The sequence below is a fragment of the Capricornis sumatraensis genome, chromosome 17, assembly GCF_032405125.1.
Source record: "Capricornis sumatraensis isolate serow.1 chromosome 17, serow.2, whole genome shotgun sequence".
In the NCBI taxonomy this organism is placed as follows: Eukaryota; Metazoa; Chordata; class Mammalia; order Artiodactyla; family Bovidae; genus Capricornis; species Capricornis sumatraensis.
The window spans coordinates 58876798-58893877 of NC_091085.1; the positions used below are offsets into that span (position 1 = coordinate 58876798).

Genomic DNA, 17080 nt, shown 5'->3' on the forward strand with positions numbered 1-17080 from the left:
CCCCCAAAGCGCCGGAAGTGGAGTGTAGAGCGTGGCTGCGCGCGGTCAGTCAGTCTCGTGTAGAGTCCGCGCGGCGGCGGGACCAGTCCAGGCGTCTCGTGCGGCTCTGGGCCTCTCAGGCTCCGCGGTCCAGAGTGCACCATGGACAACAAGGGTAAATTGGGATGCGTCGGGCCTGCTGGGCCTAGAGCGGAGCCGCTCAGGGATCCCTCCACCTCACAAGTCCAGACTGGGCTCCGGGCGCGGTCAGTTTTCAAGCTCAGGCGGTTTGGTCGGATGTGGTCCCTCTAGTCACAACTAAAACCCTCTCGCTGCTCGTGTATCCAGGGAATGGGTCTTGGGTGTATCCCCAGACATCCCTTCTGCCCACGCTTTCCAGTGCCCTCCAAAAAACGTGAGATTTCGGACGAATGTGCGGGTCTTCGAAGTCTTGATTTCTTCATATGTGAAGTATGAGTAAGACTCCCTGAACCTGCCCTGTTGAATCTGGTACCAGAATCAAAAGAAAGGCGTATTTGATGTGCCTGTCTAGCGTCGTTATCAAGGTGTTTTATTAAGAACAAGGGCAAACTAATGTGTATATAGTACCTTTCATGTAAAAAAGCAGAGTAGACTTCTACATCACATTCATATGTATGTAGGTGAATAGGCTTGACTTCGCATAGACTGTCTGGAGAGGTGCAGGAGAAATCAGTAAGCAGGTTGGCTCTGGGATTTTTTGCAGACTTGGGGTCAAGAATAAGGGTGAGAATGACCTTTCACTATCATTTGGTGGAGCTTAAATTTTATTCCATATTACATGGGCTAGATTTTTCAAAATGAGAAAGAGCTTGCAAATAGTAAACTGATGTCAACTCTATTCGCATCAACATTTTCTGTGTCCCTGAAGCCAAACACCCTGCAAAGGAACTATTTTTTAAATTAGTTTGCTTTTTAAAGTGAGCAGTCATTGATAAGCTCTGTGATTGTCTCTCCTGCTAAATGAATTCGCTGAATCACTTTTTTCTCCCTTCCCAGAGTTGATCGAATACTTTAAGTCTCAGATAAAAGAAGATCCTGACATGGCCTCAGCAGTAGCTGCCATCCGGACTTTACTGGAGTACTTGAGAAGAGATACAGGTAAAGGGGGTCTGCCTCCATTGCTCCAGGTGTTAGGAAAGTCTGCTTGTAACTGTTAAAATTGTAGAAAGTGAGAGATGGATGTGTGCTGATATAAGGTAATACAGCCTCAAGCTCAGTTTCTCCCTTCATTTCAGTCCTTTCAACTTGGAGAGAGCCCTCAAATCGGTCTCTTTTCGCAAATGAAATATACTTTAAAAAAAAATTTTTTTTTATGTGAACTATTTTTTTTAAGGTCTTTATTTGTTATCATGTTGCTTCTGTTTTATGTGTTGGTTTTTTGGCTGTGTGGCATACAGGATCTTAGCTCCCCAACCAGGGCGCTGTTTGATAACCAGCACCCCCTGCACTGGAAGGCAAAGTCTTTAACCACTGGCCTGCCAGGGAAGCCCCTGAAGCGTACTTTGAATCAAGAAGGACCATATTATGCCAGGTTAACTGTGAAGCTTAAATTATAGCAATCGTTCAGCTTTACAAGTGTTTATTAAGCTTCTGTCTTGTGACAGATTCTTTGCAGTTGCTATAGAGAATGTTCTAGTATAAATTCTAGCTTTAATGTCACCATTGTGAGCACTGCGAATTCAGTCATCCCAAATGTAAACATCTGGGTATAAACAAAATAATAATAAAAATAATAAAGTATTCTTTAATTTAAAGGGCTGACCTAGAGATTCATGTCTCTAAGACAACCTCCAGCATCTTCCCATTATACTTATACTAATATCCAAATATCTAAGCCTTACCTGCACCACCCTGCAGACCTCTTCTGTCACTACTTAATTTCCTTCCATGCTGTCCCTCGCTGAACTGTGCTTCACTCTGGCCTTTCTCATACCAATTTTATTCCCATCTTGGGCCTTTGTGTTGGTATAGTCTGCATCTGAGACTTTGCCCACTGCATCTTTACTCAGCTGGATACTTTCTTACTCAGGTCTCTGTTTAAAAGGCCCACATTCCAAGAGATCATCCCCTGTTAACTCTTGTCTGAAGTAGTTCCACCTTTTGCATCATTCTGCTTTTTTCTGTCCTCAATTCAATCTGAATAACTTGTTTTATTTCTTTGTGTGCTTGTTTACTGTCTACCTCTCCCAGTAGAAAGAGAGTCCTGGAAATTCCCTGGCAGTCCACTGATCAGGACTCTGCACTTCACTGCCAAGGGGATCAGGGGAACTAAGATCCTGCAAGCCAGGCAGCACAACCAAGAAGAAAAAGAGAAAAGGAAAGGAAAGGCAGTTTCATCAGAACAGGGGCTGGTCATGTTCACCGATGTTATCTCTAGCATCTAGGAAGTGTGTGTGCTCAGTTGCTTCAGTCGTGTCTGACTCTTTGTGACCCCATGGACCATAGCCCACCAGGCTCCTCTGTCCATGGAATTTCCCAGGCAAGAGTACTCGAGTGAGTTGCCATTTCCTTTTGCAGGGGATCTTCCTGACCCAGGGATCAAACCCACATCTGCATTGTAGGCGGATTCTTTATCTGCTGAGCCATCAGAGAGCCTGGCTACAGCCTACACCCAGTCCACTGGCTGAATGAATGAATGAATGAATGAATCACAGATCCATCAAGGAGCTGTGATACTGAAATGAACATCATGTTGCTCATGTGATCATTCTAGGAGAGACAATCCAGGGCCTGAGGGCGAATCTCACCAGTGCCATAGAAACCTTGTGTGGTGTGGACTCTTCCGTGGCCGTGTCGTCGGGCGGGGAGCTCTTCCTGCGTTTCATCAGCCTTACCTCCCTGGAATACTCTGTAAGCCCTGCCCTCCCCAGGTCTCGACTCTGCTTCTGTGTTTAGCCTCAAGTATTCTCAGCTTGACCTAGATCCTCCCCTTCCCCTCATGTTGCTCTTTTTTTTCTTTCCTAGGATTACTCCAAATGTAAAAAGATCATGATTGAGCGGGGAGAGATTTTCCTCAGGAGAATATCACTGTCAAGAAATAAAATTGCAGATCTGTGCCACACTTTCATCAAAGATGGGGCGGTGAGTAAGTCATGATCGTGGGTGGTGATCGGGAGCAAGGACTTTGGCATCAGACTTCTGGGGTAAAATCCCGCCTCTGCCACTTACTTGCTGTGTGGTCTTGGACAAGTTACTTAAGCTCTCTGTGCTGTACTTTACTCATCTTTTCAAATAAGGGTAAGTATAGTACTTAACTCATAGGGCTGCTGTAAGGATTAGTGAGATGGTGTGTAAGGACTCTGCAATATGCCTGGCACGCACTAAGCAGTGTCTAAAGGTAGATGCTATATCATAGGCAGTTGTCATTTTAAAGAGGCAGAGGAAAACCCTGGGACAGCATGGATGATTCTCGATTTGATAAGCTGTCTTACTAAAGTGTTTTTTTCTTACGGATATGTACTAAATTGATCTGAATTAAATCAGCACAGCTCTTGTCACTGGTTCATCCTGACTCTCTTCCTGCTGAAGGTTAGCACTGGATTGAGATTTCTTCATCGTCATTCCAAATGCTGTCACAGAGATGCAGAGCTGCCAGGTGTTGATAACCTAAGTGAGGAAAGACAGGAGCACCACATTAAGTCAGTCTCCCAGCAAAGGGGTCATGAAACTTTTATGACGTCTCTTCCACCAGCACATATCCTTTCTGCCAACTAAGCCTCCACCGACTGTAAAAGTATTTACTTGCATCTGGACTCTGAAATCTTGTCCTCTGTTTTATTACTCCCTTCCCAGCCTTTGAATTATGTTATTAAATAAATGATGTAATAGATGCCACTGGCACTGGTACAAAAGCCAGCTTCAAACAAAGCCATTCTGGGACCAGGCGGAGGCAAGCTGGTGACTGCTTCTCGCCGAGGCCTCCTCCTTCCCAGCAGTTGGACTACAGGGTTCGTTCATCCTCGTGGAGTTTAATGTGTGGTAACCACCTGCATCAGTGCTATTTAGGGTAAATTATGAGCAGAGTGGCTTAAATTCAAGCATGCAGGTGAACCACCTGGAGATCTTTTGAAGTGCATATTCTGGGACTTCTCTGGCAGTCCAGGGGTGAAAACATCGCACTTCCAATGCAGGGGGCATGCTTTCAATCCCTGGTCAGGGAACTAGGATGCCCCTGTGCCATGCAGCACAGCCAAAATTTTTTTTTAATATAAATTTGTAAATACAAATTAAAATGCACATTCTAGTTCAGTGAGACGAGTGGGGCCTGAGAACGTGCATTTCTAACAAGCTCTCAGCCAAGACCCAGAAAGGAGCCAGGAAGCTGGTCCCTCCACCTTGCTTTACTCTGTCCTCTGCATTCTGTTCCTTAGAACATCTTGATTCCATCTAAGTATCTGCAAATTGTATCCAGTCCATAGTTGGGTTGTGTTTACCCCCAAATTGTATAAAAGTTTTAAAAAATGAGTCAACACTGAAATACTGGATTTTAGCTCCTCTAGAAAAATCAGAGGATCCAACAACAGTGGGCCCCATGTGACAACAGCCGGAGGTAAGCCTTCGTACTCTGCTGCTGGCCCCACCAGCCTCTGCATCTCTTTATGCCAGCTGCCTGGTGCTTGAAGGCCCAAGTGTGCAGGCTAGGTCTTAGAATTAGGGAAACCAACCCAAAGGAACCTAACAGGCTTCAGACAGAAAGGGTTTTGTATCTGAGTACCACCACATGGAGATGCCACTTCTGTGCTTGCTATGAAAAGATGAGACCCATGATATATTCCTCTGGCAGAAAACTTTTTTAGATTGTATCAATAGGGACTTCCTGACCATCCAGTGGTTAAAACTCCAAGCTTCCTTGCAAGGGGCAAGGGTTTGATCCCTGGTTGGGGAACTATGATCTCTCATGCAGCATGGTGTGGCAGAAACAAAAAGTATCAATATATGGGCTTAAATTCAGTGTATTGTCAAGGATCTGCTTTCTGATTACAATTGATTTGTGTGAAAGTATACAGAGCAGCTTTAGGGTACCAGGAACACACATTGGAGTGGCAGAGAGTCTGAGTGATTGTTGGAATTTACACTTATGACGGAGCTTTCTCTACCCACAGAGAATATTAACACACGCCTACTCCAGAGTGGTCCTGAGAGTCTTGGAAGCTGCCGTGGCAGCCAAGAAGCGTTTCAGTGTGTACATTACAGAGTCACAGCCTGATTTATCAGGGCAAGTATCTTTCTATGTGGTCATGTGCCCAGCAGTCCCTTTAATGAGCAAACTGAGGATGAGACTCCATTGTAAAAGGAGCCAGATGAAGTCCCCGATTTGGCTGTCAATCAGCATTGCCTTTCACACTGCCCATCCCTGCTCCTGGAAGAAAAATCACCATGAATTTGGAGTAGGTCACAGTACAGCATCTAGGGGTTTTATTTAGTACTTAAATCAGATATAAACTGAAAGGTTTATATCAAGGAATAGGTAGTTACATTTCTTATGTATCCAGAACATAATAAAACCCCTTTTTTTCTGAATTTACGTATCTCTGCACAGCCCCAAGAGCACAGTTTTCCTAAAATACATACTTTTAAAGAACCCAAATGCTTTCTTAGTCCAGAATCTTGAGATCAGCCCCTTAGTCCATTAACTGAGGGGACTTCCCTGGTGGTCCAGTAGTTAAGACTCCATGCTTCCAATGCAGGGAGTGTGGGTTTCAGACTTCAAATATGGTCCACATTTTAAAAAAAATTAACTGAGTTTCTAGCTAATGTGATTTATCATTGTCCAAATTAAGTGACTATGATAGGGACTTTCTTGGACCACCAGTCTCTATGATAGGGGCTTTCTTGGACTTTTTCTAACATTCTCAAAATGTCACTTTCAGTAAGAAGATGGCCAAAGCCCTCTGCCACCTCAACGTCCCTGTCACTGTGGTCCTTGATGCTGCAGTTGGGTAAGCGCCCGGCTCCCCTATCACGGTTACATTTCCTCACCCACCCACTCCCAGGGTTGGCTTGGAGCAGGGTTTCCAGATGGAGGGTCCCAGTCTCATTCATAAAACGAGAGTGGGCAGCGTCCTGCCTCCTAATTGACCGTGGCACTAAACCAGTAAGTGTTCATGATAAGAACCGGATGTGTACACACAAGACAGGGCTGTAGGATGCTGGGGAGAGCTGGATACATGGTGTCATGGTGCATTTTTAAAAAATACTTATTTGGCTGTGTCAGGTCTTAGTTATGGCATCCAGGATCTTTAATTGCAGCATGTGGGATCTAGTTCCCTGACCAGCGATGGAACCCAGACCCCCTGCATTGGGAATGCAGAATCTTAGCCACAGGACCACCAGGGAAGCCCCTCATGGTGCATTTTAAGAGCAAGGTGCAGTGACTGGGTGAGCATTCGTAATCAGTGCTCTCTCTTCATCTAAAGACATGGGTTGTCGTCAGTGGCACTCCAGAATTTTTCATCTCCTGTGTACAACTTCACTCCTAAAGCTGAGGTGACACGCTCCATGGATTGGCAGCGTGGCTCATAAGAGAAAACAGGAATAATAATCCCTTGGGAAGAAAACACACAGAGAGATACTTAAGGAAATTAGGAATGTGTTTGCTGCTGCTAAGTCACATCAGCTGTGTCTGACTCTGCGACCCCATAGACGGCAGCCCACCAGGCTCCCATCCCTGGGATTCTCCAGGCAAGAACAATGGAGTGGGCTGCTGTTTCCTTTTCCAGTGCATGAAAGTGAAAAGTGAAAGCGAAGTCGCTCAGTCGTGTCTGACTCTTTGTGACGCCATGGACTGCAGCCTACCAGGCTCCTCCGTCCATGGGATTTCCCAGGCAAGAGTACTGGAGTGGGTTGCCATTGCCTTCTCCAGGAATGTGTTTAAGAGTAAACATGTTGGGGCCTTCGCTGGCAGCCCAGTGGTTACGATTCTGTGACTTCACTGCATGGGCATGGGTTCAGTCCCTGGTCTGGGAACTAAGATCCTGCATGCTGCACACTATGGCCAAAAAATAGTGGGGGGCGGGGGGGAGTAAACATTTTGAAGGATTCTAGTAATTGCTCGTTTTAAAAGGTAAATTGGCCCCCACCCTACCTGCAAAATTCTTGAATGGTGTAACATTTTTTTCCAACTTCAGATCACATCAGGTTTTTAAATTTTTGTTTGTGTTGATGTAGAACGAAAAATAGTGTGCCACATGCAGTAAAGATAAATGCTGGGTCATGAAATCCTTCCTTCAGCTGCACATGTGTGTGCCTACTGGGTGGCAGCATGAGTTATACACCTTATCGCGGTGTCATCAAAATGGGTCTTGGTGCCCCTGTAGCAGAACCAGTAACAGGGCCAGGGGCTATCTCGGGTGTTCAGTGCTCTTTGGAAGAAAGTTATGAGAGGAACACACTTTGCTGAAAATGGGAGGATTAATCTTTGCAGGTGATGTTGTAAGAGCAAAGAAAGGGAGCATTAAAAATTTGTTTTTCATTTCTATAGCTACATCATGGAGAAAGTGGATCTTGTCATAGTTGGTGCTGAAGGAGTTGTTGAAAACGGGGGAATCATTAACAAGGTAGGAGCATCAGTTCTCCACAGGTCCCTCCTCAGGGCATGGAGCTCCACTAACGACCTCGGACACCCAACCACATTGTGTCATGGTTCATTCCTCTAACCCTGCTTAGCTTCAGGATTCCACCATTGCAACCAGTGGTTTCCCAGTTCCTGAGCCACTGCAGTGGGGTCAGTCAGATTCTGGTCAGACTTCTTTCTGCTTTGGAGATTGATCTGTGTAGATTAGGAGAACGTATTTAAACATCCTTTACTTGGAATTGGGTTTTTTCTTTTTAATGGAGCATATTTGACATCAATATAATATTTAAAATTTATCCTTTGCTTCACATGGAGACTTCCTGATAGTCTGTTGTGTTTGATAAAGCATGTATAACATAAAGTTTGCCATCATAATCAAAGTGTACAGTTCAGTGTCATTAATTACATCTCACATTGTTGAGCAGCCATAACCACTGTCTTTAAAACTTTTCAAAAGAACTGTCACAAAACTCTTTTTCTCTCCCCCATCCCCTAAGCTATTTTCTGTCTCCATGATTTTCTCCCATTCTAGGTACCTTATGTAAGTGGAATCACACAATTATCTTTTTTTGAGTTTGGTTTATTTCACTTGGCATGTTTTCAAAGCTCACTTGTACTGTACAGGTATCAGTGCTTCATTCCTTTGTATGGCTGCATAATGTACCAGTGAATGGTTGGACCAGAGGTGTCTATCCATTCAGCTGTTGATGAATACCTTTTGACTGTTATGACTAATGCTGCTAATAACATAGGTGTACAATTACTTATTTGAGTTTCTGTTTTCGATTCTTCGGCGTATATACTTAAGAGTGGAATTGCTGGGTCATATGGTATTTCTGTGTTTAGCTTTTTGAGGAACTGCCAAACTATTTTCCCCAGCAGCTGCATCATGTTACGTTCCCATCAGAAACACATAAGGATTCAAAGTTTCTCTACATCCTTGCCAGTACTTTTTTGTTTTTATTATAATCATCCTAACTTGAAACTCAGCCTTCAGAAAATTAAGATCATGGCATCTGGTCCCATCACTTCATGGCAAATAGATGGGGGAAAAGTGGAAACAGTGATAGATTTTATTTTCTTGGGCTCCAAAATCACTGCAAATGGTGACTTGGAGCCACAAAATTAAAGGACACTTGCTCCTGAAAAGAAATGCTATGACAAACGTAGACAGCATATTAAAAAGCAGAGACATCCCTTTGCTGACAAAGGTCCATATAGTCAAAGCTGTGGTTTTTCCAATAGTCATGTACAGATATGAGTTGGACCACAAAGGCTGAGTACCAAAGAACTGATGCTTTCAAACTGTGGTGCTGGAGAAGACTCTTGAGAGTCCCTTGGACAGCAAGATCAAACCAGTCAATCCTAAAAGAAATCAACCCTGAATATTAATTGGAAGGATTGATGATGAAGCTCCAATACTTTGGCCACCTGATGGGTAGAGCCGACTCATTGGAAAAGACCCTTATGCTGGGAAAGATTGAAGGCAGGAGGAGAAGGGGACAACGGAGGATGAGATGGTTGGATGGCATCACCAACTCAATGGACATGAGTTTGAGCAAGCTAGGAGACAAGAGTTGGACAGGACTTACCGATGAATAATCCTAGTGGGTGTGACACAGTGTCTAATTGTGGTTTTGACTTGTGTTTCTGTAATGACTAAGACTCCTGAGCATCTTTTTGTGTGTTTATTGGCCATTTGTAGATCTTTGGAGAAACAGCTATTGCTTTCTTTTTTAAAAGATCCTCTTTAATTCCAAAGCCAGAAGTACATGTATTACGTTCACTCATAGACTTTCTGTTGCTTCCACTACAGATGTGCTATAAGATCTCACCTTTCTCCACTGTTCTCTGACTTCCCAGATTGGAACCAACCAGATGGCCGTGTGCGCCAAAGCACAGAACAAGCCGTTTTATGTTGTTGCAGAAAGTTTCAAGTTTGTACGACTCTTCCCACTAAACCAGCAAGATGTCCCAGATAAGTTTAAGGCAAGAGTTTTACATATTATAAGGGGTATTGGAGTCTAAACTGAAACCTTTGAAAAAATGCAGTGCTAAGAATGTTCCAGTAAGTTTTTCACTTCACATTGCTATTTTTTCTAATATACAGGATACAAAGATAAATTGGTGGTTGTTGAACAGTCTAACTTGTCCCCAGAATTTGTCTTTTGTCTCTCACTTAAGCACTAGATACAGGCCAAGCAGGCAGGGAAAGTAGTTAGGTAATAGTCTAAAGTTTTGGGTCCGCTCTCTGGGCTCACCTGCCATCTCCATCACCTATTAACCATGTGATCTTAGGCAGGTCCTTTCACTGTAAGGTTTATGAACTTCAGTTATCTATACAGGGGTTGTGATGCTTCAGAGATAATCCATGGAATTTAGCACAGCACCTAGCATTTAGCTTTCTATAAATGCTCTAAACAGTTGTCTTCAGAGGTCTGGAGGGGTTACTCCAGCACACACTGGGGTTGTCTTGAAAGGTCTGGAGGGGTTACTCCAGCACACTCATGGGACACATGGCTTAAGGCTTTCTCTAATGACCTGGCTGACCCAAGCCGCACTCAGTCCCCTGGCCAGTGTGCAACACAGTTGGCCTCCCCGTTTCCAGCGGGCACTTTCAGGCAGGAGCACCTCAGTTGCTCAGCCCAAGGCCTCACCAGTTCAGAGCCCTCAATCTGTGGGGCAGACTAACGTTGGCTTCCTGTCTCCTCAGTACAAGGCGGATACTCTGAAGTCTGTACAGACTGGACAGGACCTCAGAGAGGAGCACCCGTGGGTCGACTACACCTCCCCTTCCTTAATCACGCTGCTGTTTACAGACCTGGGGGTGCTGACGCCCTCGGCCGTCAGTGACGAACTCATCAAGCTCTACCTGTAAACACCAGGTCCTTTCCTGCTGGTGGACGTCGGATATGGGGAGTAGTCTCTTGGCCCCCCAGTGAGCCAGGCCAAAACTGAATTGTTTTTTTCTGAAGTTTTATGGACTAAGGACTTAAAATCCTAACTCGTGGGAAATTTTTTATTCATTTCAGTCCCATCTAAAATGCATTCATGGTTCCTCTAAAGCCCAACCTAAATTGTGCTCTTATGGTTTCCATATATTTCCAGACACTTTCATTCATGTCCAGTTTCCAGGAATATAAGATTATTGGCTGTTTGACTGATGGATGAAGATGTGCCCACTCTCCCTCCCTTCACCTTCCCCACATTCTAGACTGATTTGCCAAAAGCATCCATGAAAGATAAGCAGGCCCAAGAGGGCAGCGGTCCAAACTACAGCCAGGTGCCCCTCCAGTAACCAGCAGCTGCCCAGGACCAGGCTCCACGCAGTGCTGGATGAAAAAGGCAGGCAACACTCAGGCTCCTAGTGGTGAATACAAGCTGAGGGCTGTCATCTCCACAAAAGAATCAAGGCAAAGAGAGTGGATACTATTGCAAGAACCCAAGAACAGGTATTAATGGCCTCTTTGGCCGGAGTATCCTGCACGGCTCATCAGTTATGAAGACGCCTTCCAGAATATTTGCAAACTTAAAATTCTATATCTGGGAAAAGATGTGACTTGAAACATATTTGGGTCCTGAACAGCAATTGTTCTTGGGAACAAACTCAGCATCTTTTCAAATAAATTACATGACAGATTTTGATACGGCGTTGCACTGTACTTCAAGCTGACCCTGGCCCAGCCAGAGTGCTGACACTAGATGTACCGTCCATCTTGGTAAAGACACTAGGCAGCCACCTTCACGTACTTAAGGCACAGTCGATTAGAACTACAGTTTATTCAACAGGAGGTGTAATCATTTTCTTTCCCAGAATGACTTGCTGCTGCTTTTTCACATACTCACCAATAAAATGGTACTACGGGCTTTGTGGGTGTTCAGTGCAGTATATACAGAGAACTGAGGGTCCAGAGGTAAAGACACCCAGGGAAGGGAGATCAGGAGCTGGGAAACACTGAGGAACTTTTAAAAGCTCTTAAATCAAATCTACTTCAGTAGCTTTATATTAAATAAGTTTTAATAAGTATAGCCACCAAAAAATGAGCTCTTTAAGTAACCCATCAAAATAAATATTGACATCTATTATTTACAGTTATGTAAATTTACGTTTTCTTCTCTTAGACTTCAAGGCTGGTATGTTTTTAGTGAAATGCTCATGAGCACGAAACCCCTCACACCTGCCATTTATGCAACAGCAGCTCCCCGACAGCTGCTGAAAGTTCTGATGTTCCACAGAAGGAAGCTCGAGCTGTTTGCCGAGTGGGGGCCGGCTCCCCGCATTCCCCACTCCCGTGCGTTTCACCTGAGGGGTGGGAATCAGCAGTCATCTTCCACATCTGAGATCTGCAAATCTGCTTTGTTCGTTGACCTTTTGCCACTTGTCAACAGCCCCTTCTCAAATTCCTCTTCAGTAATTTTGCCTTTCTTTAACTTTTTCAAGAGCCTCGTGTCATTCAGAAGTTCCTCCATGTCTTCATCCTCCATATCAGAACCCTGAGTGCACAAGAGACCAACAAGCTACTGAATTTCTCAGCAAGAGTGTTCTAAGTGAAACCAGCAAAATTTGGGGGTTTTTTTGGCTGCTCTAGGAGGCTTGTGGAATTCTAGTTCCCCAACCAGAGACTGAACCTGGGCCCCTCAGCAGTGAAAGCGCAGAGTCCTAACCACTGGACCACCAGAGAAGCCCCAAACCAGCACTTTTTAATCAGTCGGGAACTATGTGCTCTTAGATCAGCTTTCACGAACAGCATGTTCCCCAACCCAAGCCACCAAGAGAGAACGAAAATCTGGGAGTCCTATGCAGTTCCTACTAAAAGGCACAATATACTACACTTCTGTGAGATTTGTTCAGAATTCTAAGCATTTAATTTTAAAAATTGCCATCTTTACCTCCTCCCTTTTCCTTTTTTCATTCAGTTTTTTCTTCTTTTCCTTTTTGGCCTTCTGCTTTGACCAAGCTTTATTTTTTATGAATTTTCTTCTCCCGTCATTTTCTGTTTTCTCTTTTCTCTGCTGCTCCAATAATTGCTTCTGCCTCTGCTTTTCTCTGATTTTGTCTTTAAATGGAATGGTATCTGGGTTGACATCCACAGGCACGAAATCTGGAAACTGCTTTCCTCTCAGCTCTGGCATTTTGGGCATCCTCAGCAGGGCAAAACCTCGAGCAAGACTAGCAAAATCAAGATCTGATTAAACCAAAACATCAAGAGTTAGCACACCCAAAACAGGACTGCAAGCATCAACCAACAGCATATTCACAGCAACGTAATTTGTTTCTATGTGATCTGATGGACTCATTTTAATTCTAATTAAAATAATTACATTTTTACTAAAAGAATACTCACAGCCAGTACCTAGTCAAACCCAAGGAAGACTTTTATTTTTATTTTTGGGGAGGCTATGCCACATAGCATGCAGGATCTTAGTTCCCTGACCAGGGATCAAACCCTTAATCCCTGCAATGGAAGCTCAGAGTCCAGGCAAGGTAAGTCCCAGAAAGACTTTCTTTTAAATGCTTGGAAAACATTAACCCTGACATGGACCTAAGACAAAGCAGTTTCATATCTGTGCTCAACACAGGTGCTCAGCTGCTAAGTGGTGTCCAACTCTGACTCCATGGACTGTAGCCCACCAGGCTCCTCTGTCCATGTGATTCCCCAGGCAAGAATACTGGAGTAGGTTGCGATTTCCTCATCCAGGGGATACTCCCAACCCAGGGATCCAACCCATGTCTCTTATGTCTCCAGCATTGGCAGGCAGGTTCTTTACCACCAGCGCCACCTGGAAAGCCCTTCATATTTGTAATACCTGTAAAAACCGTCAAATGTTTCAGATGGTAAGCAAATCAAACTTACCCTTTAATCTGAAGATGAGGTTGCACTCATGCTTGGCGTAAGCCTGGACGTATGACACAAAAGCTTTCATGCCCTTCTCAAACACGGCTCTGTCGGCCAGGGCCATGGCCTTGAGCTTTGGAAGGAGGTCGGCTGTGTTCTTCTGGAGTTTCATCTCCTGCAGGGGGCACTGCACAGGGACCACATCATCACTTCTGCTGGGACCGCCTCCCGCCCAAGGCTACCCCGTCAGAGCCAGTGCCAGTAAAATCAAAGGCAAAACCACTCGTTTTCATCTTATCCAGTGGAGGCTTTGAAGCCCAGATCCAAACCAAGGATTTGACTTGGTCCAGAAAGTATTTCAAATTTTCTAAAGCAAAGTTTAAAATCAGACTTTACATAACAATCCTGATTTCTGGTTGGAAAATATGGTAACATAGGCCTGTGTTCCCAAGTAATGACGCTCAGCTGGGGCCAGCAGTGGACCCCAGAGCCTCTCCACAGCCTTTTATAAAGCTACAGACAGGTTCCCACACTGACACCGCCAGCCTGGCCCCAATCTACATTCTGGACCACTTTCTAGAAAAGAACTTTTCCAACTACCCTGGCTTTGGGAATTCCACAGAAAAAAGGAAGAGAGCTTACTTTTTGGTTAATTGCAAGGAAGCTGATATACGACTCTTCCATGGGAAGCAGAAACACGAGCGCGCTGCCGCCATGACCGATGCGGGCCGTGCGGCCACAGCGATGCACGAAGGCACTGGAACGACACAGGGCGGGGACAGTCACCACCTGACAGCTCAGCAGAGCACGGGCCTCTGGCCACGCAGCTGACGCGCCTAAAATGACACCAGGAGCCGCCCAACTCCACAGCTCAGTCCCAACTCTGCCACTTACTAGTGTTAGAGAAGAACTGGTGATTAAATATACACACTGCAGACCAGAGAGCAATCTCTTAGACATTTAATGTCAACTATAAAACTTGTAAATTTATGCCCATCTGATGATACACGTAGGAAGACGTGGTCCCAGAAGAAAATTTGGGAAACAATGAAAAGTAATATAAAAGAGAAAATGTAAGTGATTTACCCAGAATTAACAACTATTGCTTAAGAGTTTGTATTTACAGGCATTTTCCTATGTTCGGAGGCATTTCCTAGAAATATATGCTTCCTCTCAGAATAACTGAAATCTCCATATGTAGGAGAAGGCGATGGCATCCCACTCCAGTACCCTTGCCTGGAAAATCCCATGGATGGAGGAGCTTGGCAGGCTGCAGTCCATGGGGTCGCTAAGAGTCGGACATGACTGAGCGGCTTCACTTTCACTTTTTACTTTCATGCATTGGAGAAGGAAATGGCAACCCACTCCAGTGTTCTTGCCTGGAGAATCCCAGGGACGGGGGAGCCTGGTGGGCTGCCATCTATGGGGTCGCAGAGTCAGACATGACTAAAGCGACTTAGCAGCAGCAGCAGTATATTTTTCCTTTAAACACTCTATTCATGTGCATTTCTGCAAGAACTTTAAAAGGTATCTGAAAATACAATACAGCATCACTACTGACCTATCAGTGATGACGCACCAGTTCCCCGACTTTTGCTATTTCATAATGTTTTGACAACCATCATCATGTTTACCTTCCTCACGATTCCTGTTTCATTAGACTAGATTCCTAGACAGAGCAAGTAACGTTCTCTGTACCTGGCATTACTGGGAGGATCATACTGCAAGACCCAGTGTACTTCAGGAATATCTATTCCTCGGGCCATCACGTCAGTGCACACTAAAATCCCACTAGAAAATAAGAAAACACCAGCTGAGTAAGGAGACCACCATTTCCCCACCATCAAGCAGCTGTTACTAATTTGAAGATGATGACAGTAAAAACAGATTGCAGAATCTCATGGAAGCAAATATATAGTAATAACATTTTGATTTTTCTTCCTCCTAAGAATCTCTAGGCCTTCACAAGTTCTCAGTGAAATTTGTGAAGAGGTGGGGAGATAATGAAAAGATGGATGAAAAATAATGAAAAGATTTTTTTAACTAGCATATTTCGATTGGGGAAGGAAAAAAACCAAAAACACTGTATTTGGTCTAATCCTTTGCAGCCATTAAAAAAAAATGAAATTTTCCCTCTCATACTGAGGTGTAATCATCAAGTCTATCACTTTGCCTAAAAGATTGTTTTTAATATAGCCAGAATCAGTAAGATCACTGATCTTTTCAGTGATCAAGAAAAACAGAAAAGTATATCTATGCACAAAGTCAAGTTACAGTCTCCAGAGACACAGCTTTCCTATAGTGTAGTCAACCCGGAACCTTCGATGGGTTTCTCCCATCCCCTCTGTCCATCCATTCATTCAACAAACAGCTTACCAAACCCTGGGCCAGACCTGGGCCAGATAGTGGGGAATCCAAGAATGAACATACCACACAGGTTCCCGTTCTTATGGAGCTTACAACTGAGCAGGGAAGTTGACAAGGAAGTCAGTGCAGCAAAGTGTAACGGGCTCAGGGCAGGGGGAGAAGACGCGATAACCGGGTTGGAGAAGGAAGAGGGTTCCAACACACACGAAGGTCTAGAGGCAGAGCAACCTGCAGAAGAGCAGAGGCTGGAGGTCTGCCATCTCCAGGGAAGCCAACCCACCTCTGCAATTTGCGAAACTCCATGAAGATCTTATTGCGCTTGTATTTCATCTTTCCGTGAATGCACATTATCTTCACACCCTTCACCAGGGCCTCCAGAGCCTTTCCGTAGTATTCCACACAGGCGCAGGTGCTGGGGGAGGGGACAGGGGCTTTGATCCCTAGTCCAAGAACTAAGATTCCACATGCCGTGGGGCAGCTGAGCCCTTGCACCACAATAAGAGAAGCCTGCCTGCCGCAACTAAAGAAAGGCCATGTGCTGTAACAAAGACCCAACACAGCCAAAATAAAAAATGTTTAAAGATCCGTGCCTAGTGACTGCTGCCGGGTTCCCCAGTTTTCCATGAGTCACATCATATATAAGGATGCAGTTTTTACACACCAAGGGCCACAACCCACAGACCTTGAAAGTAATCTGGTGGGTCCTAAAATCAATTTAGTGAGTCTGAACCAGCATTTTTAAAAAATCAGAGCAGAACAGAAAAGAAAGCATCAGAATGCCACCCACCTAGTCAGCTGCAGTTCTGTGAAATCCTTGTTTCAATTGCGTGTGTGCGTGTGTGTGAGACAGAGAGAGAGAACCAGGTTGTATTTCTAACTATGGGTCAATATAGTTACTGCAGGTGAAATGATGGGTGGAAAAGAAACATGGAATTCTTTGGGTATGCCAAAAAACACCACTGTGGGTATATATGGAGGAAAAAACAGCCCAAGAATGCATGCACTCTGACAATAGGACATACCCCAGCATGGCAGACACTAGGCTGGCTGATTAAACAGCATCCCAACCACTTCCTCCCTCATCTCCCACTACTGCAGAGGCTGGGACAGCTACCCACTCATTTATCCACCTCTCACAGTGAAGGGCTGCCAGGTGACCCATCTTTGGCTCATGCAATGAAAGCAGAAGTCAGCCAGGGTCAGGGGCAGGTGTTGTCTGGGAAAGCCTTTTGCTTTTCTGATTAAGAGTCAAATATAGTAAGTACTGCCCTTCCCCCTGCCT

General features: G+C 44.7%; 2 protein-coding genes across 3 annotated transcripts in view; one reads left to right on the forward strand and one right to left on the reverse strand.

Annotated features, from left to right (window-relative positions):
- Positions 1-31: 31 nt before the first annotated feature.
- EIF2B1 (eukaryotic translation initiation factor 2B subunit alpha) lies at positions 32-11642 on the forward strand. The gene is made up of 9 exons (XM_068989509.1): positions 32-154; positions 1018-1119; positions 2735-2871; positions 2986-3102; positions 5124-5240; positions 5896-5960; positions 7502-7577; positions 9458-9583; positions 10308-11642. The coding sequence occupies exons 1-9, from the start codon at positions 142-144 to the stop codon at positions 10470-10472; spliced, it is 918 nt and encodes a 305-aa protein (XP_068845610.1). The 5' UTR covers positions 32-141; the 3' UTR covers positions 10473-11642.
- Positions 11402-17080, reverse strand: part of DDX55 (DEAD-box helicase 55) — a 16868-nt gene continuing 11189 nt past the window's right edge. For both annotated transcript variants that reach the window (XM_068989508.1, XM_068989507.1), the window contains exons 9-14: positions 16079-16210; positions 15130-15222; positions 14074-14188; positions 13450-13618; positions 12485-12780; positions 11402-12088 (exon numbers count right to left, since the gene is read on the reverse strand). In XM_068989508.1, coding sequence (XP_068845609.1) covers positions 11912-12088; positions 12485-12780; positions 13450-13618; positions 14074-14188; positions 15130-15222; positions 16079-16210 — 982 coding nt within the window. In that variant the 3' untranslated portion in view covers positions 11402-11911. The remainder of the gene's footprint in view (positions 12089-12484; positions 12781-13449; positions 13619-14073; positions 14189-15129; positions 15223-16078; positions 16211-17080) is intronic.